This window comes from Uloborus diversus, chromosome 2, assembly GCF_026930045.1.
Source record: "Uloborus diversus isolate 005 chromosome 2, Udiv.v.3.1, whole genome shotgun sequence".
Taxonomy (NCBI): Eukaryota; Metazoa; Arthropoda; class Arachnida; order Araneae; family Uloboridae; genus Uloborus; species Uloborus diversus.
Window position 1 is genome coordinate 60,464,911 of NC_072732.1, and position 26,222 is coordinate 60,491,132.

General features: G+C 31.2%; 1 protein-coding gene across 1 annotated transcript in view; it reads right to left on the bottom strand.

Moving 5' to 3' along the window:
- LOC129235175 (5'-3' exoribonuclease 2-like) overlaps positions 1–26,222 on the bottom strand; it is a 169,485-nt gene that overhangs the window by 128,213 nt on the left and 15,050 nt on the right. The window contains exons 5-15 of the mRNA XM_054868864.1: positions 22,894–23,067; positions 20,964–21,126; positions 18,861–18,911; positions 18,735–18,752; positions 17,147–17,236; positions 12,828–12,877; positions 8,688–8,813; positions 7,901–7,980; positions 2,664–2,721; positions 1,731–1,788; positions 155–204 (exon numbers count right to left, since the gene is read on the bottom strand). Of these exons, the coding sequence (XP_054724839.1) occupies positions 155–204; positions 1,731–1,788; positions 2,664–2,721; positions 7,901–7,980; positions 8,688–8,813; positions 12,828–12,877; positions 17,147–17,236; positions 18,735–18,752; positions 18,861–18,911; positions 20,964–21,126; positions 22,894–23,067 (918 nt within the window). The remainder of the gene's footprint in view (positions 1–154; positions 205–1,730; positions 1,789–2,663; positions 2,722–7,900; positions 7,981–8,687; positions 8,814–12,827; positions 12,878–17,146; positions 17,237–18,734; positions 18,753–18,860; positions 18,912–20,963; positions 21,127–22,893; positions 23,068–26,222) is intronic.

Here is a 26,222-nt window from a genome sequence, read left to right on the forward strand (position 1 = left end):
GACAGGAGAAAATAATCAAAAAAGAAAATTAGGAGCCAGCCTAAAAATGGTGAAACTTCCGTGAAAAACAGTAAATTCAGCAGGTAAACATATACATATGCAAAATAATAGACAGCCTTTCAATTGTAAATATGTATAACATTTTGTGACTTACTTCTGTTTCTTGCCTTCTTTTAAAAATTTCATCTTCTACTTCTCCTAAATCTAAAATTTAGAAAAAAAGAAAATTAAACAAACTGATTAAAATCACACAGAATTTTTTTTTTTTTTTTTTGTAATCATAAACAAACAAGACCTGAGGATAAAAAATTTCAGGTAATATCCAACTAAAAAGGAGTAACATTGAGTTTAGCAGCTCTTTAACGAAGAGGCAAAGCAAACTCATATTTGTCACATGGGCACCTTGCTGTAGTGCGCCACTGCATTTTTGAAAAAAGATGAAGAAAAATAAGTTTTTTTTCTTCTTTTTTTCAAATCTAGGTCCATAACACTCTGGGACCTATTGCTATGATAGGCCCAAGCACCCTACATGCAAGATGCCTGTCATAAAATATAATTTTAATTTATTTAACAGTTCAAATAGTCATAATAAGAGTTCAATGACGATAATACATATTAAACTAGATGATTATAAATGAATTCACGATTATCCAAAAATTTCAATTATCCAAATAGGTTTAGTCCCAATTACTTCGGATAAACAAGGTTCTGCTGCATTAGAAGTTAAGGGATGGTTTGATGATTGGGATTTTCGCTTAATCTCCAAGTTTTGAGCAAATTAGTTTTATTCTGGCAGGCAGATTTATTTCAGCAAGGCAGAGACACATTAACTAAGGTTTTGCCGCCCAAAAATTTCCCAACAAAAATTCTAGTAATCAAAATCTTACCCAAAGTTCCGTTCCGAAAATAATACACCAAATCAATAAGGGAAGCCAAAAAATTACGTTAGAAGTTCCTTTAAAATGTAAACTAAGTCACTAACTAAATTAAAAACATTAAAAGCACAAGCATTTATTGGCAAACGGGGTGGCAGATTAGAATCTCCAAGCTTTGTCTCCCAACACTATAATTGCAATTAAAAAAGTCACCAACTTTCTTAAAAATCAAAATTCTTCCAAATAAAGTTGCGCCATAGTGGGGTAATTTTTGAAAATCAAGCATATGGCGTAACTTTTGGCAATGTATTGGAAAAAGGGAAAGAGCTCAAATGAAAATTTATATATATATATATATAAAAAAGGACAATAAAGTTCATATAACAATTTTAGAAAAAACTTCTCACACTGCTTTATATATCATCTCATATTTTTATCATTACTCTGAAGAGTAGATACTATAGCGCATTTAAAAAGATGTGATAGTGGAAGTAAGCAAAGAGGATTACTGTTTGGTGCCAACATTTGGCACTTTTATGAATTACACATCCGATTGGCAGTTCTGTGAATGAATACTTTCCTTATCTGATTGCCGCTGTTTTCAATTATCCCAGTACCAAACAGACAATGGCCAAGTGTTATGTAGCTTTGTTTACTTTCACTATCACTTCTTGCTGAATGCACTATAGAGTGAAGAAGTCCTGCACAGGTTCAACGAGTTATTATTATTATTATTAAGACTCAAAAAATCTTGCTTTGAAAACTTCTTTTTAAGCTTCATTATTAAGTTAAAACTCTCCTTTTCAAATACAAATGTGCTACGATGCATTCCTTCCAAAAATTCCTTAAGCTTACCAGTCATGATTAGCTGAACTCGACTTAATTCTACTTGGCCGCTATCTGTAACATAGCCCTGAAAAAGATTTCAAGTAGTTTAATTATACCAGTTAACTGAAGTAGGAATAACAAGAAGTATTATCAGTAATCATGTTTGAAATGATACAATAGGTTAAACTAATAATACAGTATAACCCCAATTTAATGATTGTCAAGGGACTGGAAAAAGTTGTTGTTAAATCAAGAATATTGTTAAATTGAGGAGCATATACATTCAATGCAGTTAAATCTGGACCAGTGAAACATATCATTATATTGAGGAAATCTTTAAATCGGGTATTGTTAAAGCGAAGTTATATTATAAGGATACACTGTTAAATGTTTTTAAATAAAATTTAAAACATGTTAACAAAAATGCAAGCTATGCTTAATTACTAATCTGATATGCAAAATAATAAATGTAGTTAAAAAATTTAAAATTTTTTGAAAACTATCGTTAATTTAGTAGTTATGTGTTATGAAAATGAACACAGTAAAAAAACTAAATGCTAACTCTCAGCAATTTGGGAACAATCAAAATTTAAAATTGAATAAGAATGAATTTTTTTTTTTTTTTTTAAGTTTAAAACAGTCATTCATGTATTGATTCTTTCATTTATTCAGATTTATTCATTTACTCCACATTTATTTATTCAGTAATTAATTTTTTATTTATTCATTCATACATCCATTTAATTAATGTATTCATTCATTTACCTATTCATTCATTCATATATCTATTTGTTAATGTATTCATTCAATTATTTATTCAGTTAGTCATACATTTATCTATCCATTAGCACCGTCATTTTTATCTCTTAATATTCCTCATCCTCCTTTTACACAGTTTAAAAGACATCAATCTAATAAATAAAACAACTTCTCCTTCATAAAAGTTAAGAAAATTCTTACTCCAGTTTTATAGACAGCTTTTTTATATAATTCCACCAATCGATCAATGGCTCCTTCTCTGGAACAGATAAGTTTTTCAACATTTAAACAATAATAACAGTAAATATTAAATAATGGCTAAAAAAATATTTTTAGCAACAATTACAAATTAAAATGCAGTTTTTATAACGAAATATATTTCTAAATTGATTAGCTTATGTTTATATAAATGCAGGGTGTTTCAGCTAAACGTTTCAGAACTCCTAGAACGGGTAGGATGCATCCTGACGATTTGAAATCTTACAGCAATGCAGGATCGGAAATACTTTTCTGAAGCAGTGATGCACATTGAAGCACCATAAAGAAAAGAGACCGCAAGTGAAAAATCTTTTTCAATAATACATGTAAAAAAGCAAAAGGTACGTGGGTCCAAGTAAGTGTTCGAAGTTTTTTGAACTGGCTACACTACACACATCACATTTTCAGCACCAGAACTCCGAACAGTCTGGAATACTCCAAGCAAATCTAAAATTTCTAGGGTTGGGAAGTATTTTCAACCCTGCATTGCTTTATGATTTTGAGTTGTCTGGATGATCCTACTCTTCTAAGGAGTTCTGAAACATTTAACTGAGACACCCTGAAGGAATGTATATATATATATATATATCTTTATACATAAAGGGCTAATCTTCCGGATGTCCGGGGTAAACTTCAAAACTACTGGAGGGATTTTAACCATTTTTTCACCATAGATAGCTACATAATCGGGGAACAACTTAGGCTATAATTTATTGCTAAAGAACTTAGTTTAAGAACGTCGTAATCGAAAACAGCAAATGTCATGTAATTTACGCATCAAATGATAAAAGATTAAACCCATTGTTTCGAAAATTCGTTGCCTAACAACAGCAATATTAAAAGTAATCATAATGTAAATTTTGAATCAAGGCCTCTCTGGAGCAAGCATGACATTGCTTTCTTAGGTATTGCATCCTCATCTTTATACATAAAGGGCTAATCTCTGTCCGGATGTCCAGGGTAAACTTCAAAACTACTTGAGGGATTTTAACCATTTTTTCACCATAGATAGCTACATAATCGGGAAACAACTTACGCTATAATTTATTGCTAAAAAAATTAGTTTAAGAACGTCGTGATCGAAAACAGTATATGTCATGTAATTTCCACATCAAATGATTAAAAATTAAACACATTGTTTCGAAAATTCGTTGCCTAACAACAGCAATATTAAAAGTAATCATAATGTAAATTTTGAATCAAGGCCTCTCTGGAGCAAGCATGACATTGCTTTCTTAGGAATTGCATCTCATCTTTATACATAAAGGGCTAATCTCCGTCCGGATGTCCGGGGTAAACTTCAAAACTACTGGACGGATTTTAACCATTTTTTCACCATAGATAGATACATTATGAGGGAGCAACTTAGGCTGTAATTTATTCCTTAAAAACTTAGTTGTTAAAAGTTATAGTGGAAAACAGTAAATTTCATATCATTTTCCCATTAAATAATTAAATTTGCAACTCCAATAAATTATAGGGGGTGCAGCAGCCACTGTCTAATGGCGAATGACAAAAGGTGAAACAAACAAATGCCATAATTTATAACTTGCTTTGAAGTTTAGTGAATGACAGTATTTTTTCATCGTATTTGTGCGAAGCTTTCTTTTTTATTCTTCTGAAATTACATTACACCACAAACCGCTTGAAGCCGGAAATTTACCCCAAAGAAAACTCGTGGAATGGAATGTTTTACCTTTTTCTTTGGTATTGGCAATCACCGCAAGGTAGCGTATTCGAGCTTTGAAGTTGCGAATATAAAACCCATTGTTACAAAAATTCGTTGCCTAACAACAGCAATAATAAAAGTAATCATAATGAAATTTTTGAATCAACGCTTCTCCGGAGCAGACATGAGTTTGAAGTCGCTTAAACATTTGGAAACTCTACTTTTTGCATCCTTAAAGAAACATAGTAGAGGGCTTTTTTTTTCTTTTGAGTGTGTACTATTTAATTAAATAAAACGCACGGTTTTTTTCAGTGATCTTTGTTTTTGTTAGTTCATATTTTGGAAATTCTTCAAATTGTTATATGCTTAAATTCGTGCTTTCGTTTCTAAGTGAATATTCGCTCGTTCTTTATACTTATTGCTATTTTACTTTAATGAGTAAGGAAGAAGCTCGATTCCTAATCACGTCAAAGTGATTTGCATCCTTAAAGAAAAATAGTAGAGAGCTTTTTTTTTTCTTTTGAATGTGTACTACTTAATTAAATAAAGCGCACAGTTTTTTCAGTGATCTTTGTTTTTGTTAGTTCATATTTTGGAAATTCTTCAAATTGTTATATGCTTAAATTCCTGCTTTCGTTTCTAAGTGAATATTCGTTCGTTCTTTATACTTATTGCTATTTTACTTTAATGAGTAAGGAAGAGGCTCGATTTTTAATCACGTCAAAGTGATATGTTTTGAGTTCTTTCAGTTCAAGCAGAAAACGAAAGGAAGTAGCGATTGTTTCTTACATTTATTTCTGACACAGGCAACGCCGGGTATTTTTGCTAGTATATATATATATATATATATATATATTACAAATAATAAAGCTGAAAGCCTATCTTTGCTAGTATATATATAAAGCAAAGCCTATCTGTCCGGATCTCTGTCTGTCAAGATCCCTGTGAGGCGCATAGCGCCTAGACCGATCGGCCGATTTTCATGAAATTTGGCACAGAATTAGTTTGTAGCATGGGAGTGTACACCTCGAAGCGACTTTTCGAAAAATTCGATTTTGTTCTATTTTTATTCCAATTTTAAGAAAATTTTCTTGAGCAAAATTATCATAAGATGGACGAGTAAATTATCAAGTTATCATAACGTGGAACCATAACATGGGCAAGCCAATTGGCGAGAAATTCATCTTACATTATTTGTAAATATACAGGCGAACCAAAAGACCTTTTAATTTTCTACTACGGGCAAAGCCGTGCGGGTGCCACTAGTGTATATATATATATATATATATATATATATATATATATATATATATATATATATGGCAGCAGAATTTTTTTCAGCAGTTTGCAAAGATAAACCGAATTAGATTAATCGTAATATCTAAATGAGCACCACGAAATGTTTTAAAATAACATGCTAAACTTAAAATATGCAAGTACATTTTACCAGTAATTAAATCCCAGATAATGTGGCACAAATCTTCTTTCACTGAAATATAACAGTATGCTTTCTTTTAAAATTTTATGCGTTTTTTGCCTCAACTAGGAAATAATCTGCAGACTTTATCAAGAATCTGCGCTGTACGTCGTAGCATCGTTGTTTCTGCAACCGATTAACATGTATTTTAACATACAATATGTTCTGAACTTCTGTTGTTCTGAAATTGTTCTGATACAAAGATGTTCTGAACTTCACTTGTAGTCTTTTGTTAAGGTAAATTTTTAGAAGGATTTTGCACTGAATTTGAATGCAAATTAAAAGGAAAAATTCTAGCAAAAAGTAAACTGCAAGAAATAAAGAATTTTTTTAAAAATAACGCATCACCCCTCGTCCTCCCTAGCCAGTTATGAAATTGAATCCTTTTTACAGCAACCAAGTACTTATATACTTTAGAGTTTTGAATTTTTTTACACTGATTCACCATTTAATTAATAAGCAAAATCACAACATGAATATGAAAAAAAAAAAATTTTTATTCAAATTTAATTTGTTTTTTAAAAAAAATGCGGTTGCTTTAAATTGCTATTACTCAAAATATTGTTGGTCAATTTTCAACTTTATTTCAAACGAGCTGATGTGTGCATCACATGACTTCCTTTTACTCCAATTTAATGTCATTTCCCCATTATTCGCTATTTTAATGTGATTCAATATTTATTCTCTAAATATCACCAACAATGGCCAAATTGAAACCAAAAAAAAAAAACTCCGCCAAATTTGTCGCCAAGTTGGCGATAAAACATGGCGACCAAAAGACTGGCGATATATCGCCAAGTGTCCGACAAATTATAACGCCACTTGAGTTTACATCGAAATTAACAATGATTTCCCCCCAAAAAGGTGCAAAAGACCCCTTTAGGAACATCCGAAAGCAACCAAAAGGGGAGGTGCACAACTAGACCCCACTACGAGTCTATGTACCAAATTTCAACTTTCTAGGACATACCATTTTTGAGTTATGCGAGATACATACGCACATACGCACATACGCACATACACACATACGCACATACATACAGACGTCACGAGAAAAGTCGTTGTAATTACCTCGGTGATGGTCAAAATGGATATTTCGCGTGTCTATACATTCTTAGGCACTTTTCCGCATGTGGTCGAATCGAAAAAAAAACTCAACATTCATTTGGGGGTGAGCAAAATGGAAATTAAGGGCGATTTTTGAGTGAAAATTTTTTCGCGAATACAATACTTCCGTTTTTGTAAAAGGAAGTAAAAAGTATGCACAAATATCTAAGCTTTAATTTTTATTCGGCGATTTTAAAAATATTGATTCAATAAAAAATTAAAAATATTTGAAGAAAAATTTCGAAAAATTCGAAGATACTTTTTTTTAAAAAAACCATATTTTTTGTAGTAAACGTTTTTTTCAAAATCGCCGAATAAAAAATTAAGTAAACTGTTTGAAAAAGACATGCTCCAAATTTCATTACTTTATCTTCATTGGTTCTTGACTTATAAGAGTTTGAATGCAAGAAATCGGGAAAAATTGCATCATGGAGAAAAACGCGTTTCAAGTTTTAAAGTCCAATACACATTAGTTAGGTGCGGGCAACAAAAAGAATTATATCTTTTGTTCTAATAAAGATAGAAACACGATTCAAACGTCCTTTTAAGCAGAAGAAACGGAGTAATTTTTTAAATGATAAAAAAAATTGCAAAATTTGTCGATTTTTGTGTCCCGGACCCCCTTTTAAGTTCAGTTCCACTATGCTACACTGCAGCAATAGAATATTGCTTAAATAAATTAAGAAAAAAACATAGGCAACGAAAAATAGGGGAAAAGTTTGGTTGCGCAGTCCCTAGTGCTTACACTGGGATGTAAAAATTCTTATTGTGCATACATTTATTTGAAAAGGACTGTTGTTAAATACATAAATTAAACTGTAAAAATTTAGAACATAGTTTTTTTTAATTTTTTTAATACATTTTTAATATAGATTTTTTAAGAAATACTTAGATATACACAGATACAATTTATAAAAGCAATAATACCTTATTTCAAGCGAAGGTAAGTGAGGAAGAAAATCATTTCCAACAAAAAAACACATGAACACCCAATCATCTATAACTCGCTGTAAAACAAAAGTAAACATGCAACTTTAAAAAATATGTATTTGTACAGCAAATAACAAGCTTTTTACTTTTCATAGTATAAAATGTCAGTTTCAAGAAACTTTATTTGTAACATAAAAATTTGCATAGAAATCACACTTTATGGTCTTGCATATCTCACTTAGGATGCTTTGATCTTAAATCTGCTGTCATAACTGCATTCCTCAAAGAAAAGGATAAAATAATTTTTAAATCGCTGCTTAGGTGACTAATGTCCGGGCTGCGTAATAGGAGGAATAATGTCTCAGTCTGCGACTTCTAAAATTTTTGAAAGTTCAACTCTAACTCCTTTACCCTGAATTCATTTAGACTCCAACTCTTACACTGCAGCCCTAACAGCATTGTGAACTCTGAGAGAAAATGACGGATTTCGACATATGGAATTTTATGTGTATAAATATATATATATATATATATATATATATATATATATATATATATATATATATAAGTTTTCATCTCTTGACACATTTTTCCCTAAAAATCGATTCAACTATGAATCTGCAATGCTGATTTATCTGATCCTTAAATAACTACAAAAATTGATCAAAAAAGAAATAAAATGTAAAGATCAAAACTGCAAAGCTTTAGAATCCTCATCCATGCACAGTAAGTAAGAAAAAGAACATAGGGCAAGATACTTGACCAATAAAAAGCAAAATGTTACCTCTAAGTCAAATGGAAAGGGTAAATTTTCCATAGTCAATTCCTTGGCTAAATATTCTCGCAGAACATTGAGTCTAATGAATATAAACTCCACATCATTTTCTAAAGGTTTGCTTAACTCATCAAACTGGAAGAAATAATATTCAAGAAGAAGACAATAAATAACATAAGTTGAAGAATCTATACTAATATTATAAAGAGAGAGAGCTTTATATGTTCGAGATAATCTCCGGAACCACTGCACCTATTTGAAAAATTCCTTCACTATATGAAAGGTGCTTTCTTACTGAGTGACATTGGCTATAATTCGAAAAAAACGGATAAATAGTTCTTTTTCTATTCCAATTTAGGCCCAAATTTCACATAAATTCCATAATATGGGAGTGAAAAATTACTTGAACATATTAATATTATACATCGTTGAAAAAAGGTAGAATATTCCACGTTCTAAACAAGTTGTTTCAATGCTCTTACTTAATTACGGCGGGAGTCATTTGCCTTTTTAGCTCGAACTTTTTTAGGCTTAGCTGGAATTTAGGCACTACTTTCTTTGTTAAATCTATCAATAAAAAGTGAAGGAATTGTCCCAGAGGTTTCTTTTTGACACCATTGGAAAAAGCGACATTTTTTACTCCAGATTTCTCTCGACCTAGTCGAAAAACTTAGCTTCTATCTTCAAAGGGAAAAAGTTACAAGTATTTTAAAATCAATTTTGAAAAAATGTCATTTTGATTCAAGTTGTCAAACATTTCATTTTCGCGTTTCCACGGTTACACTTTTTGAATCCATTGTTTCTTTCCTTATTTTGCATTTAATTTCTTAAACTTATATTATTTCGTGTTTCCATGGTTATATTTTTAAAATCCATCTTTTGCATTTTAATTTCTTAAAAGTATTTTAATATCTGTCGTCATTGTTTGGAAGGGTAATCCTGCATGTGTTTTTTCTTTTATTTAAGCCTGATTGTTGAATATATGTCACTTGACACAATTTTTATTCTCAAGGTAGACCGGGCAAAGCCGGGCAACGCAGTTTTTAATATAAAGATTTGAAAGCCACTGTTAATGTGATTTTATACTTTTTTGTTTGTTTGGCGAAAGATTTATTATTGCCAAAGAAAAAACATCCGCTTCACTCTCAAAAGGGCTGGGTTCTGGTATTGTGGTCGCTTGGTGCGTTAAGCGCTGAGCAATTCATTCTAGGATTATTGTTTTAAAGCAACCGTAAATGTAATTCATTGTTTTGGCGATTTGTTTTGAAAGAAAATAAACTTTTGATTTGCTTTTATCCGAGTGAAATGTACGACATTTTCTTCTTTTTTTCTGACGATGATTTTTGAATGTTCCATGGATGGATTATGATAGAGTGGTTGCTGGGTGAGTTTGGCGATAAACAGTAGAGTTGCGGAATTATTTTTACATTTGAAAGATATTATTTGATGTCTTTTTTTTTTTTGTTTATTTGGCAAAATATTTTAAATTGCAGTAATAACCGCTTCACTCGCTAAATAGTTTTAAAGCAACTGTAAATCTAATTTAATAATTTGACGAAAAGTTTAAATTCCAAAAAAACTTTAATAGGTTTTTTTTTTTTGAAAGGTGTTTATGCATTTTATAGAAAGAAAAATGATCATTTCACATTAGAGGGGGAGGGAGCATCAATTTTTTTTATTCAACGGACTTCCATTAAAATTTCAGCACGAGCATTGCTGTGTGGGTACTGCTAGTAGCAAAGATAGTAACATGATCAAGGAAAAAGAGAGAAAAGAAAAGTTCACCTTTTCCGTATTTAAACAAACAAATTTCTTTAAGTGGAACCCTGATTTAACATTGTTCGTTTCAAAAGTTCTCATTTCCAACATCATTTTCTGCTGGTTCCTGAAAAAGGCTTAAATAATAATGTTAAAATATCCTGGATTTTCTGCTACCCTTTTGCAGAAAGTCAGCTTAATATGATTTTCTACCAACAGATCAAAATAATTTTTCAACTACATAACTCGGACAACATTTTTTTTAGATTTCTATATTTTCAAAATAAATTTGTTTTATAGCTGTTTGAAGCTACACTAGCATTATTTTTGTTCTGACTAATTGGATTCTGTTTGCAAGAGGGATTCCCTCTGATCATCCAATCTTCATGCTAATTGAGGATTAAAGCTGCTGACACTCTTCTTGAAAATATTCCAGAAGTTCGTGTTCCATCTAATGACAGCACGAATGCCTTTAATATCAGATATACTACCTGCTTTCGATGATAGTGACGAAGATGAAATAATCAAGGGGGTCCCCACAGCTGATCAAGCAATTCTAAGCGTAAAGACCTCTAAAACTATTTTTTTTTATCTAAGAAGCAAATTTGCAAAACACTGTCAGTACAGATCGTGTTAAACATGAAATGCTATCTAAAACCAAAAAACAAGTAAAGAGGTTACACATTTTCCCCACTACTTCATTGGATAAGAGTCAATTTTTAAACAAAATGCTAAGATCTTTAACTCAGCCCTGGTTCTACGTTCTCATGCTTAGAACTTATTTTATTGTTGGTTCGACAGAAAACCTAAAGTTGGGAGTTCCACTGTATAAAGTATAGGTGTATATTTATAAAAACATATAAACAAGCAGAGTCCGAAATATTATATTCAATCAGTTCTTAGTATGTGTGTGAAAGTAGAAATGCACATAAGTTGAACTAGCTAATTTTTTAAAATTTGTTTTAATGAAATACATAACAAAACTAGTCTTCTGTATTATGTGCCTTTCAAATTGGAGTAAAACACATTTTTGCACAGGCAAAGGGTTACTAGGTGATAATGGACCACCTTTTAAAGAAGGTATAAGTTAATTATTATCACAAGGTATGAGTATGTTTAGGTAAACAAAATGTAAGTAAGTACTACATTGAATGATTAGCTTTTGGCTGATGTGCACTGTGCATTATTTGCAATATGCTTGCACTTGTATCATATTTTCAAACATTGAATAATAACTTTTAAATAATTTAAGATGAAGTTGGCTTGAATTAGACAAGTTTTATTCATTTATTTCTCATTTTTCATTTTAATGTTCGGTTCAAACATTTGGTATAAGAAGTTCCATTCCTTTAAGAATATCTTTTCATAGTATACCAGATTCATGAAATATTTCATTAGAAGAGAGTGTGATTAGATATTGATTTGATAAAAAATTATTTCCTAGAACATTCAGAAAAATAAACATAGTTGAACAAATTAAGGAATTTCGTGATATCAAATAAGAAAAATAAGAGCATTGAAACAATAACAAATCAGTATTTGATAAATCAAGGGTAAACAAATAAAAAGTACTTTTTATAAAGAGATTTTTACACAAGGTGTGTTATAAAACATGTCTAAAATTTTGAGGGGTAATAGTACTAACCCCACTGCCCCCCTCAAAAAAAAAAAAAAAAAAACTTTCATCAAAGAATGCTTGGTTCGAATTTAAATGCAAAGGTTCTAGAAGGCTCTGAAAGTGATGGTGTTATACAAGGCAAAAACTCAAAGTAAAATTAATTCACAAAAGCCAGAGTAATGTAATGAAATAAGATTACAACACAAGCTGAAATCAGTGACTGGCATTGGCTTTCTTTCTGCTTGAAGAGATAAACATGTAAAAAAAAAAGGGGGAAACTAGCTGGGAATTCATTAATTTTTAAAAATATAGCCTTTTATTTAATTTATTTATTTTGAGGGAGCGAAAAATAAAGATAACATGCATTTACTTCAATGCCAGTTAGATGAACTATTATATCATTATGAATCACACTGAAAGCAAAAAGATCAGAAAATGATTGAGGTAAAAAAAAGAGAGAGAGAGAGAAAGGAGAAATAAATTTGCAAAACAGTGTCATTCAACATGTCATAAGTTAGCATTTTATTGCATTAGTGTGCAAAACAGTTTAATTAGTTAGAAGTTCCAATGTGGTTATTTTATAAACAAATGTAGCAGATAAATATGTTTCACTTTAGAATATATATGCAATGAATATTAGAATATTTTTCCAAGATGGCATATTACCATCTTTGCATAAACTAAAACTGGAAAAAAATTGATGAACAAAAAAGTTGTTAGAGAAAAATTAAATAATTTAAAATAATTAAGTACATCAAAAGAAGGGAATTTACCTCTCCTTGCTTCTCCTTCGCAGCTCCAGTACATTCTTTCATTTCATGACCTGACATGAAGTTAAAGATTACAAAACATGCAACATCGAAAACAAATCACTTCTTGATTTAGATTTTCTACTATAGAGATGAAGTTACAGTTACATTAACCTGATTTTAGTCAAATTCAAATAAATTTTATTGATAACAAAATGAAATAAACTAAATGATGAAACAATTATGTCGTATAAAGAGACTTTGGAATTCCTTTTAACCTTCTAGCAATTTTTAGCAAGAGATCTCGGCCATTCAAGATATGACTTTGAGACTGCCTTACCGCTCAGGGCGATTAAAGTTGCTTTAATAACTTAATGTTTCTAGCATGCGTTAATGAATCATTTAATGTACTTGCTTTTGTTTCGTTTTTTAGTCACGTATATATGTTTCAGAATTTTAGCATTTCATACTTTTAAACAAATGTTTCTTGTTTGTGAAAATTGCAACACCACGAAGGACTTACACGAGTGAGCTGAAAATTGCAGGAAATGTAAAGTGCAAATGATTAGAATTGTAGACCGGTAGCGCCCTCTGAATGGTGGATCGAACCGAATATAAATAGACGGCTGTAGTGAGGCGTGTATGATTATCGGTGGTTATATGGTAGAGTAAACGTTTTCTGAATCTTTACTACGCCTCTTCGACGAAAGAAAGCGAAATTTGAGCAAATTTCGGAGTTTGAACGGGGCAGAATCATCGGCCTTCGTGAAGCTGGATTGTCTTATCGCGCAGTAGCCGCTCGTGTGCAGCTTAACAGCAGCACAATCATGTGAAGTTTTACAGCCCAAAGCTATGCCTTTCCTGCAAGGATTGCCAGGCATAGGCGGATTTAGGACTGAGTTCCTGGAGGGGCAGGATTTTTTTTTTTTTTGAAGCAACATTTTTAATTGCCCTCCCCCCTCCCATGTTTTTGTCTGTTTTCTGTGATGCGTAAGGCCATTCTTGACCTTTTTATGTGTCGTTTTCATTACTGTGTGTAATCATGCTGTCCTTTTTAAATTGACCTTAAAAGAGAGGGGGCTGGTATTAAGAGTGATGCAGTGCTCCCTTTTAAGTGGGATATAGAATATCTCCAGCTTTAGGGGGGCCCGGGAGTTACTCCCCCGGAGGAAATTATCTAAAATGGATATAAAATTCTGCATTTTGAAGTCTTATAAGGGTTAATTGGAAATAATAGGCAAATAATTTTTTTTTTTAAGTTTTACGCTTTAAAAGAGCTTTGTGATGCAAGTTAATACTTTAAAAGAAATGGTGAGAGATTTAGAGAATAGGTATCAAGAGAGTAACATTCTACCCATTTGAACAATTCATAATTTATACACTTGATAAGAAATAAAATTGAAGCACACTTTGCTTAGGAGTTTCAAAGACTTGTCTAATTATTTTCAAGGTTTGGTTGGTTAGATTGGGTTTTTGGCTTAAGAGCCCTCGTAGGCTATACTGCGCCAATTCTTTTCAGGGATTTTAGAACCTAGCAATAATTTGCACTTTCCAGTCTCTGAAATTGAGTAGTAGATTATACAGCTGTACAGTATTGTTCAAACTTTGTAAGAAACAGCTATTTTAAGTTTGAAAGAAAAAATAAACTTTTAATTTCCTATTCAAAAAAGAAAAAATCAGGATTTTTTTTGCTATAAGATTTTGGAAGATAAGTTGTTACTATATGAACTCCTGCCAAAACTGGGGGACATTGTCCCCTTTGCCCCCCCCCCCCCCATAAATCCACCCATGCTCTTCTGAACTATTCAAAAACGAAAAAATAATGATTTTTTTTTAAATTTTTGGAAGATGTGTTGTTACTATATAAAGTCCTCCCTAAACTGGGGGGGCATTGCCCCCCTCTGACCCCCCATAAATCCGCCCATGTTGCCAGAGGCTGTATTCCAGCAGGATAAAGCCCGTTCACATGTCGCCAGGACTGTCAAATCCTACCTTGATTCGCAGCAGGTACAGCTTCTTCTTTGTCCTGCATATTACCCGGATATGTCACCGATTGAACATGTGTGGAATTTTGTTGGACGGCGTCTCGCTCATGATCCTCGTCCTGCTGCTTAGATAGACAAACTTTGGTTGCGCATACAAACAATATGGAATACTCTTCCACAGGCAGATATTCAAACTTTGTTTCACTCCATGCCGAGTCGTGTAGCAGCTCTTATTGTGGAGCGTGGCAGTCACACAAAATACTAATTTCTATCTCTTTTTATTGGTTGTTTGGTTTGAAAATGTAATAATTTATTTGTACCATTACCACTCAACTGTGTATTAAATTTCATTCAACTGTGATGCTCCCTTCATGGTGTTGCAATTTTCACAAACAGGAGTGCAGAAAATTTTAACTCCAGAATTACAGGAGGGGTCATTTTGATCCCAAATGAACTTTTTTTCATATTTTATCTAGTGATGTTTTAGAACTGACATACAGCCTGTGATTAGTGGTTTAATTTGCTCCTTCAAAATTTTCACTTTTATAGATATTTAAAAATGTTTTAAGTTTGCAACAATGTGCTTTGGCAAGAATATGTGCGTACGCCTGATTGGTTAAGCATGACCCTGTGTTTGCTGTGAGTGCATGTCTGCATTTATTTGTCAGCATGGTTGGTAGTCCAGTCTGCTTTTAGGAAGAATCTTAGGTGGTGTGCTTAACAGCATATGCTTCAAAGCTTAGGCACTTCCATTTTTTGTCCTTAGGTTGTTCTATTATGAGAGGCTCATGATATATACAACATACAGTCAACCCTTGAGATCTTGAATAGCCTGATCTCAACACTCTTGATTACTCAAAAAGAAGAAAAAAATACCCAGCATTTTACATAGGAATCCCTGTTGTATGTATTTTCTATAGTTATCCCAAAATTTATTTTTCAAAACCCTTGATATGTTGAAATTTTTGCACAGAAGCGAGTTTTAATAGCTGTTTTTCCTTAGCAATTTTTCTAGTAGAACCTATTCCGGAGACATCTGCTTTTAATTTTAACCCCTTTTTTCTGCAAAGTATGAGAATAAAGAATTGGGGCAAGATAACAGAACAACCTGGGTGTCAAAGGTGTCCTGTAACTTTTTTTATCTCAGTGTTTTCCCCAGAGATTAGATTCTTTATGCTTTTCTTCAGAACACATGCTCGCTTAGAGGACAGGGGTTCAATTTTTGCTAACCTTTTTCTTTTATTCTATGAAAGAAAATTTTCTACTGATAATCTTGGTACTACACCTTTTTGCTGCAGATATATTGATGATTTATTATGTATCAACTACTCCAACTTTTCTGAACTCAGCAAAACTATTTACCATAACTCCCTCACATTAAAAAAGACTAGTTCTAATTGTAAAATTTTTAATTCTCTCGACATTAAAATTAATATTGACTTCAACTGTGAGACCACTATTTATGGCAAAAGACGCGAATTTCAATTCAAAGTTAACTGTCTGCAAAGTTTTTCTTCTTGCCTCAGTAAAAAAGTTTTTATTGCCATCATTGTTTCGCAAAACATCAGAATCAAAAGAATTTGCAACACTATTAGAGCATTTAACCAATAAATTAATCTACTTAAAAATAAACTACTTGAAAATTATTTCCAAATTAATCTTGTAAATAATATTTTCTCTAGCATAGCCTTTAACCAACACTTTGCTTCACTGTAACCGTCTAACTGTTCCGTGTATAATTTTTCTGGAGGAAACCATATGATTGGTCTCCAGTTGATGTTTTTTGAAACATGTTTTTCGGTCCACCTGGAATGTCTTTGGACCTGTTTTATTGGATGATCTTTTTACTTATTTTTTATTCATTTGATTGGTTTTGTTTTAATTTTATTTTTATCGACTAGCACAAAAATTGAACTGATGACTAGGGATTGGGATTTGCACCTGGACACATTGGTAAGACTTTTGATTTTTTGCTGGTGGTACGGTGGAGGGACATTATTGATAGCCTTGGCTTCTAATGTCCGAGACGAAACCCCAATACTTAGTTTCGAATCATAGCTCCAAAAAGCTGCATTAATTTTTCAGATGTGGTGCATTTAGCCCAATGTAATCCTGAATGTTAGCTTTTTTGGAACAGGACATCCTACATTTAGTTTTAGTATAAATTTTTTGGTCTTTCGACCATAGGATGAAGTTTCAACTGCTGAAGAGTACTGGCTTCATCTCTGTCATTTATGTATGTTGTAACCTTGTCTGTTAGTTATTTTATTGATGTTTATATATATATATATATATATATATATATATATATATATATATATGTATGTGTGTGTGTGTGTGTGTGTGTGTGATACATACCCAATTGGCCACACAGCTCACAAGGTCTTGGTTGATTTGGTTTAAACTCTTCACGAATAATTGTGAAATTAGGTTCATGAGTGGCTAATCCTGTAAAAAAATTATTTATTTTTAAACACAACTGAAGATAAGAATGTACTACCATTTTTCTCAAGCATACTCTTAATTCAATATTTAGTACAGTGTTGGTGGTTGAAAAATAGTTGAAAAATATTGAGCTAAAATTAAAAAATGAACATAATTATAAGTTTAGAAACACAGAGAAGATATTCTCAAAATCATACAGATTGATAAGAAAAAAAGAGTTAGAAGCAATTAAAGAATAATAAATAAATGCTGTATTCCTCGATAACTGTTTAAAAAACTCTAATTTTAAAATCAAATCCTTTTAAAACCTAATGTCAAATAACTTAAATTGCACACTGTAGCTAGTGGAAATTTCATTCATTTCTGCTTAAGATGTCTTAGTTTTATATGTGTATATTTGCTACAATGGCTATTGCCAAAAAATTATTTCTTTGACACTTTACCAACCAACCAGATATCTCTCCTAATTTTGTGAACTACTATAGTCAAACCCTGTTAACACAAACATGCATAACCCAAAATTTTGCTTAGCACGAAGTAAATGTCACTCCCCGTCAGTTAAAGTTACAAATAAGTGTTAAATCAATCGCTTAACACCAGTAGGATTTAGACGAAATCCCTTATAAGACAAAGAAAATTTTAAGGTTTTGAAGAAAAAAATGGGAAAAGAAAAAATTAATAACCTTTTACATAAATTATTTTTGAAAGTTGAAACATCTGCACTTGGACACAAGCGACATGGATGGTAGTGAGAAGATGTCTCTCTTTGTTGTAGGAAAAACGCGAAAATCTCGTTGCTTCAAGAAAAAATGAACTTTAGACTGCAGACTGCTTACAGTAAAGAAGATTGGATGAACAGTGAAATCTTTACCAACTGGCTGATAAACCAAGATTTAAAATTTCATCGTGAAAAAAGAAAAATTTGTCACATTCTGGACAACTGTTTTGCCCATGTAGAGGTTTAAGGTCTAAAAGCGATAAATTGTGTTTTTTACCCGCCAACACTGCAGCGAAAATCCAGGCTTTCGATCAAGGAAAAATCAGATGTTTGAAAATGCACTGTTGTAGAGAAGTTCCCTGAATAGCATTACCTGTTTTGACTTACTTGTGTTTTATACTTAACCTATAAATATAATTGCCTATGTGTACATTTTTGTACAAATGTACGTTGGTTCCTATATTTTATTAATCACATAAACAGAAAAACTTGTCTGCTTACACAAAATCCGGTAAACGTGGAAATCAGTTAACGCGAAATTCGGTTAACACGAAATATTTTGGCGTCTCAGTCAAGTTCATGTTAACGAGGTTTGACTGTAGTATACAACTCATTGGTAATCAAATTGTTAAAAAGGCTCACTGGCAAGCTTTTACTCGGGAGCAATTAATTCATTGTGCAAAGTGTTAATGCAAGAGGTTTCAACCACAAGCATTAATCATTTTTGTTCTCAAGATGAAGCAAATTGATAAGCTTAAGTCTCAAAAAGAAAAAAAAACTTACCAAGCATTATCAAGTCAGCTGAAATACAAGAAAAAATACAATCTTAGTTCATGTTAAATATGTATACAACAAAATTGCATTTATATAGATTTCAACAACATACAAATTAATAAATCACAGTCATACCATCTGCTCCACATAAACAGTGACGTGTGTTAGGATCATGATCAGGATTTGCTAAAAGAAAAGAAAAAAAAAACAATATTGTATTTTTAAATTTGAAACATTCGTAAAACCAATTTTCCTTTTAATATAAAAATTTTATAGCTACTATAAGTAACAGATCCCTACAAAAAGTTTCAAAACTTCAATCATTTTTAGAAAAAATTTTACACCTATTGAAAATACTTTACAAGCAATTGTTAAAATATTCACTTTCTTAAAAAATAAATAAATAAATAAATGAATAACACCTTCTTGTCTTCTATGAAAAGTTAGAAGCAAAGTTTTTGTGCGAAACTTATTTACAAATACATTAATTACTAGATTACCCATGCAGAATATTTGTGCTCTCCTCTTTGGAATTAACTAAAAAATTATCTTGCAAAACAATATACAAAAAACGTCCACAATAGCCGCATTCACAACACACTTTTCGACCCAGTAAATCCCTGCTCTGGCTCCGCAAAAAAACAATTGAAAAATTCCCTGTTTCCATGTAAAAAGAGGTTTCCCATTGTGCCACAGAAAGTGGTTTTTACCCAGCATTTTTAGCGGCTAGTAAACAAACTTGTTTCGCCTAATGCATTTTGGGTAAAATTCCGCTTTGCCTCCCAGAAGCAAGCAGGAAGAAAAAAAATCCATATACCCCGCAAATAACCGGAATGCGCAGAAAAGCAGGTTTTTTCCGGGGTCGAAAGTGTCCATGGAAATAAATGGCCCTAGTGTCATACCAAATGCTGCCAAAACCCACATAACTGACTAATTTTGTGACTTTCATTGCCTGAGTATTCCATAACGTTACCTTTGTGTATTAACAGGGTTGCACACAGGTTTAGATTATTTGATGTTATTGTAAAATATTTTGGTATTTTTAAGTCTTTTTCATTTTTTGCTAAATATTCTTCAATAATTTTAAACTATGTTTTATAGCCAAGTGTCCTTTTCTCTGTGCAATAAGAAATATTTGTAACTAAATATTCATCATTGACAAACTTGAAAAAAATTGTGATGCAAAAGAGAAGAGATAAGCAATTGATAAAAGAGCAATTGAACTCTACTTTTACACTCCACATTAAATACTTTATGTATACTGCTGTGATAAGCACAAAAGTCGTATCTGCACTTTTTATCAAAATTGAGTTACGGTTACCAGGTGGTTCTTTGTCACATATTTCACCTAAATACAATGTTTTGTGGTCTTTTGTCCATGGGAAATATTTTTTTTTTCAATCTGAAAAAGTTGCATCTGGATCAAATACATGAAAATGCAAAACTATAAACAGCAATTTCTCATTTTGAACTCAGCTGCAGATACGACTTTTGAGCTTAGAATGGCAGTATAGTGGTCATATTCAAAACAGAAAAATGAACAAAATTAACATTACTTTAGCCATCAATGTTTGAAAAAAAAAAACCTCAAAGCATGTACATGAAACTTTTAAAAATTAAATAACTGAAATAATGAAATGAAGTGAAGGATTATTTAATGTAGGAGGAAATATATATGAACCAGCAAGAAATAGCTAATGTCCTGACAATCCTGAGCTGCTCATGTTTTTGCATTGCACTTTAAAAGTACCCAGATTAAATTTTTCATAATAGACCTCAGCTGTGAAGATCAGCACTGATGTGTGATTTCAATATTTCACGCCATTTCAAGCAAATGTCGTATTGTTTGTTTTCATTTCAAGGTAGTACACCTTCATGCAACATGTTTTACTTATGTTGCAGAAAATTACATTTATTTTTAATAAATGGAACATCTTGATTTCTTGTTCAAAGAATATTTAAATATTTAAAAAGGATTTTTCCTACAGATCAATCGGCAAAATTTGGCCGATTATGACACATTACTTCGATAAATTGGCACATCCCTAGTTTGTACAACTAATGAAGGGACAGCATGACCTTGATTTTTTGAAAACACTTTGAAGTAAGGTTCTAATACATATTGAAGGCACTGAACCTGATGATGGGGGTAGCATATAATGGTACATTTCAATGGCATAAGACTCAATAAGTTCTTTTAATCCTTCAAAATATAAATTGCAAAATATTCTTACTTACATCTCTGCCTTCTGATAAAATCCATAATTTTATGCTCTCCTTCTCCAGGAACATTTGCATCTGATAAAATTACCTCAATATTACGCCATCCTGGATCATTATTTAATCTATCATGTATATAATAATGAAGGCATTTTGCTAATCTTGCCATGAATGGAGTACCCTAATGAAGAAAATTAAATGGATGTATAAAATTGCAACCTAAAGTTTCTGATTCACACAGAAAAAAATGCCAGCAGTAATTAATTCATAGCAATTGATTAATTTTTGAACAAATCAGTTATCCAGAACTAGTTTTAGCTTTGCACAGACTATAGAAATAAAACCTTTTAGATCAGAGGTAACTTTTTCAAATCATGAGAAATACATAATGAATGGATACACACAAAATAAAAAACATTTTTTAAACAGAATGAAACAAAAAATGTAATCATGAAATAAAATTTTCACATACATAACAACCAACTTTACTTAAATAATGCACACTAAAAAAAAGAAAACATCAAACTTATATTTATGCAACGTATGATTTTCCCAAGGATGCAACTAACCAATTTTTTTAAATCCCCCAGAAAATTAAATATAAATAAGCAGTTACTAGCTGCACCAAAAACAGTCCAATAATAAAAATAAACAAATCATTATTTTAAAGTATATATGTATATGTATTAGTGTGTCCCAAAAAGAACAAAAGTCAACATTTCAAGTTTAACATCCTCTTATATTTTTCCTTTTAGATCAAAACAATTGTAAAAAAAGTTTTATATAATTTGAACTACTGCAACTTGCCAACTTGAGCCTGAAAGTGTGAACCAGCCTTGTGTACTAGGCCAAATTTAAAAAAAGTTTTAAATTTCATTTTGATAAAACGTTGCTCTTATAGCCCCACATATAATACAAATTTTTTTTTATCTGAATTAACAAATATTTAGGTGTCCTTCAGGAGGCCTAAAATTTATAATTTGTTTAAAAAAATCGATTTTTTTTTTGAGTAATCTTTTAAAAAATTTCATATATATTTCATTAACATATCAAGTTCAAAAACCATTAGCAAACACGTTTTCAAATCAGTATTTGCAAATGAATACTGAAAAAAATTATATATTTGAAATTAAAAATTTAATTTAAACTTGAAAAAATCCATATTTTGAGTATTATGTGGGAGACTATTGCAAGGAGAATATTGCAAGCGAGAAAATATTTCTATTTCACACTAATTACCCCCTTTACTGTTTATATTTTTCAGCTTGATAACTCCTTAAAATGCCACAAAAATTTTTGTTACAAAAAACATAGAAAAAATTTTTTGAAGAAAATTACAAATTTTAGGTTTTCTGCTAGACGCCTAAATATTTTTAAATTTGTATAAATATTTTTCTGATACATGTGGGACTATTTTATCAACATGAAATTTTGCACTTTCAGGCACATGTTGGCACGGGTTGCCATTGTTCAAATGATATGGAATTTTTTTATTTTGTTTTGACCTAAAAGAAAAACTATGCAAGGGTGTGCGACTTAAAAAATCAAGTTTCATTTTTTTTTTTGGGGGGGGGGGTGCACCTTTATATATATATATATATATATAGAGAGAGAGAGAGAGAGAGAGAGATTTTTTCTCTTTGTTTCTCTTTCCATAAAATATTTTGCTCTAAAAAACTAGATAATTCCATTTTTTAAATAAAATTTAAATAAATGCAGAATATTTCTAAAGCTGATCAATAAATATTTGTTAAATAATATTACAACAAATTCCTAATCATTCATCATCATTCGATAAATGCAGCAGCAGTCACTACAGATTTTTTGCAAGAAACTGGCAGAACTTTAGTTTGGTGAAATTTAGATTACAATGTTGCAATATGGGTTAATATTTACATTTACAAAAAGGGAAAAACTAATAAAATTGAAAATAATTAAAATATCTTACTGGAGTGATACAGTTGCTATCAAAATGCTCTTCTTTAGGCTTCTCTGGAGGTAATTTCACACCTTTAGCTTGTAATTCTTCTCGCAGTTGAGTGATCAATTCAACCTTTTCAACGGTTTCTTTTGAGGCTCGAAATCTTCGAGATCGTTGTTGATTCATCTTAGCTCTTGGTGCCTGAGAAATTATTACCCATTACCACAATTTTAATATATATCACATTGAATTATTTCATCACAATAATTTAAGTCTTTTATTAAAAAAAAGAAAAAAGGAATTAAGTTTGACTTAGTAAAAAAAAAAAGACTCTTGCCAGCACATGGGTATTTTTCCCATTAAATAATAACACAGATTTCATTTTATTTTGATTTTTTCTCTTTCTAAATTCACTAAACATGCACATGTTTGTGGCCCTTAATAAGTCAATGTAATCTCCATTCGAGAAATTTAATTCCTTTAATCCTCTAACAGCAATGTGGTATATTAGCATACACCCAAGTAATAAAAAATATTAATGGGGAAAATTTAGTTGACAGTGGCAACAGTTTGACTAATAGCCACTTTTTTGAAACAGTGTCCTTTTTTTCCAAACTATAAGTACTAAACTATGTGTATATTTGTTGAAATTAATAACAAAAAACCCATTAATAAATTTAGTAATACATTAGACTCTTGACTCATGCGAGAGATGCGTTCTAAAACCCCTCGTATTTATCGAAATTTTACATTGTGGAAAAGGGTATGAATACGATTTTCTTTTATATACGTAACAGATTATTTTAGAAATTTTTAAACTCCCTTCATTTTGTTTTAAGCCATTGTTTAACTAAATACAGTAAAACAGGTCGTAACGTACGCCTCTCAAATGTGGACACCCCTCTTATGCAAACAATTTTTTAATTCCCCCGATTCCAAGGCAAATAACATTAATAAATCCCTATCCTGAGAACACCCTTCTATTGCGGACAGAAAAAAAATTGTCCGCATTTAAGAGGTTTTATTGTATTACCATTTCTTACATAAATATCTGATTTTTTACTGTGTTTACAAAAAAACCTGTATTAGTGTAACGTAAAATACTGATATAAATACGATGCACAAAATCAATGATCAATGGGAGAGACATAAAATAAAACAGTATAGAACGTTCAGTATGAAAAATAATAAACTGCTACACGATAATAGCACTGTACAGTAGAAGTAATTACATTTATAAATTAAAAAATGAAGAGGATGATTATTTATGCTGCCAGATCATTATTCTAATAAGTACAGTTTGCTTGACCTTCTTTTAAAACTTTTCCATTTATGGTAAAAACAATCGTCCTGGTTTCTTTAATCTAAAATAAAAGAACAGCTCCCATTTTCATAATGTTTGCATTTTTCTTAGACACTACTCTTAGTCTATGGGCCGAGCGCAAATATCGTTCGAGTTCGTTTACCAATCTTAGGGACTACGTGAACTTGCTTAAAATCTATTATAAATGCTGAACTCCATAGAAAAATACAATGTTCACACGCTGGAACTGTCTCATTAAGTTTTAACTTGTAATTGAAATAGGAACTATGTTCCGTCGACTGTTAGCACTTACACAAAAAAATTTGTCTCTAGATGACGCTATTAAACACAATATTTATAATCTAAAAATTTAATAAACAGTTTTTCAAAATGAAATTTTACTGTTTTCCACAATTTTTTGTTGCAGAATATATTAATACGCTTTAAATTACTTACTTTTGCTTAGTAATTTTGTAACTAAAAGGAAATCAAAAATTGTATCAATAGGCTCTGAATGATCTTCATCTCAAGATTTCGTTTATGACACTAGAGTCAGCGCACATATACATTGTTAAATACAAAAATTTAGAAGGCACTTTACTTCACAAAAAAGATATTAATGAATCACCGAATAGCAATAATTGACTTACAAAATTTTAAGAACACAAAGAACTCTAAAAGATGCCAATACATGTTTAAAAAATATTATGAAATTAAACATTAGCAGACGATAAATTAAAAATTAAAAAGCATATTTCATATCAAGATGTTTTATCTTTTCCTTTTTTGATAATATTGCTTTTTGATTACAGATGATATTTTGAGCTCATTTTTACCCTACTTTCTCGTCAAAGTAATATAAAATAAATAAGGACATAAAAGGAGATTTACTGTGCTAAGGTTAATGTATCATAAAAAAATTGCTTAGTACAAAAAAAGGCAAAAAAAAAAAAAAAAAAAGATAAAATAATTAAATAAATATCAAATTTGAAAATTAAGGGTTGAGGTGGGGAAAATATGTGTCTGTCGATCGACCTATGTGCTCCCCCCCCCCCAAAAAAAAAAATAAATTAACAAATCATTTGATTCAAACAAGCTTTTTTACGTCCTTTTACAAAAAAGTATTGTATTTACAAAAAAATTTTCATTCAAAAATCAACCTAAATTTTCATTTTGCTCACCCCTGAATGAATGTTGAGGGTTTTTTTTCGACTCAATCACACGTGGATAAGTCCCAAAGAACGTATAGACACGCGAAATATCCATTTTAACCATTCCCGAGTTAATTACGAGTTTTCTCAGGGCGTCCGTATGTACGTATGTATGTGCGAATGTTTGTATGTCGCATAACTCAAGAACGGTATGTCCTACAAAGTTGAAATTTGGTACGCAGACTCCTAGTGGGGTCTAGTTGTGCACCTCCCCTTTCGGTTTCATTCGGATGTTTCAAAGGGGGTCTTTTGCACCTTTTTGGGGGGAAATCATTTTCAATTTCAATGAAAACTCAAGTGGTGTTATAATTTGGTGGACACTTGGCGATATATCGCCAGAGTTTTGGTCGCCATGCTTTGTCGCCAGCTTGGCGACAAATTTGGCTTTTTTTTTTTAAGTATGGTTTTAATTTAAAGACTTTTTTTATATTTAGAGAGTAAACTTTTGAATCACATTAAAATTGCCAATAATGGGAAAATTTCATTAAATTGGAGTAAAAGGAAGTAGGTGTGATGCACACATCAGCATGTTTTTTTTTTTTTTTTTTTGAAAGATCTCCCTGATGACACCTCATTCCGGTATTTCATTTTTTGATTTGAATAATTTTTCGTTCAACTTTGAACAGTTCAAAGCACTTTTTATTAGCGCTTGCGGGAAAAATTTAAGGCAAATATATAATACGAACTTAAAGGCGGATTTGTTTAAGAAAAACTTTGTTGGGAAAAGCTCTTGATGAGAATATTTTTACAAAAGATTTTTTTTTAAATTAGCCATTTTAAGGGCATTTTTTGACAATTAATTTTCTTTTAAACATTAACGACAACGCAAAAAATTATTTTGT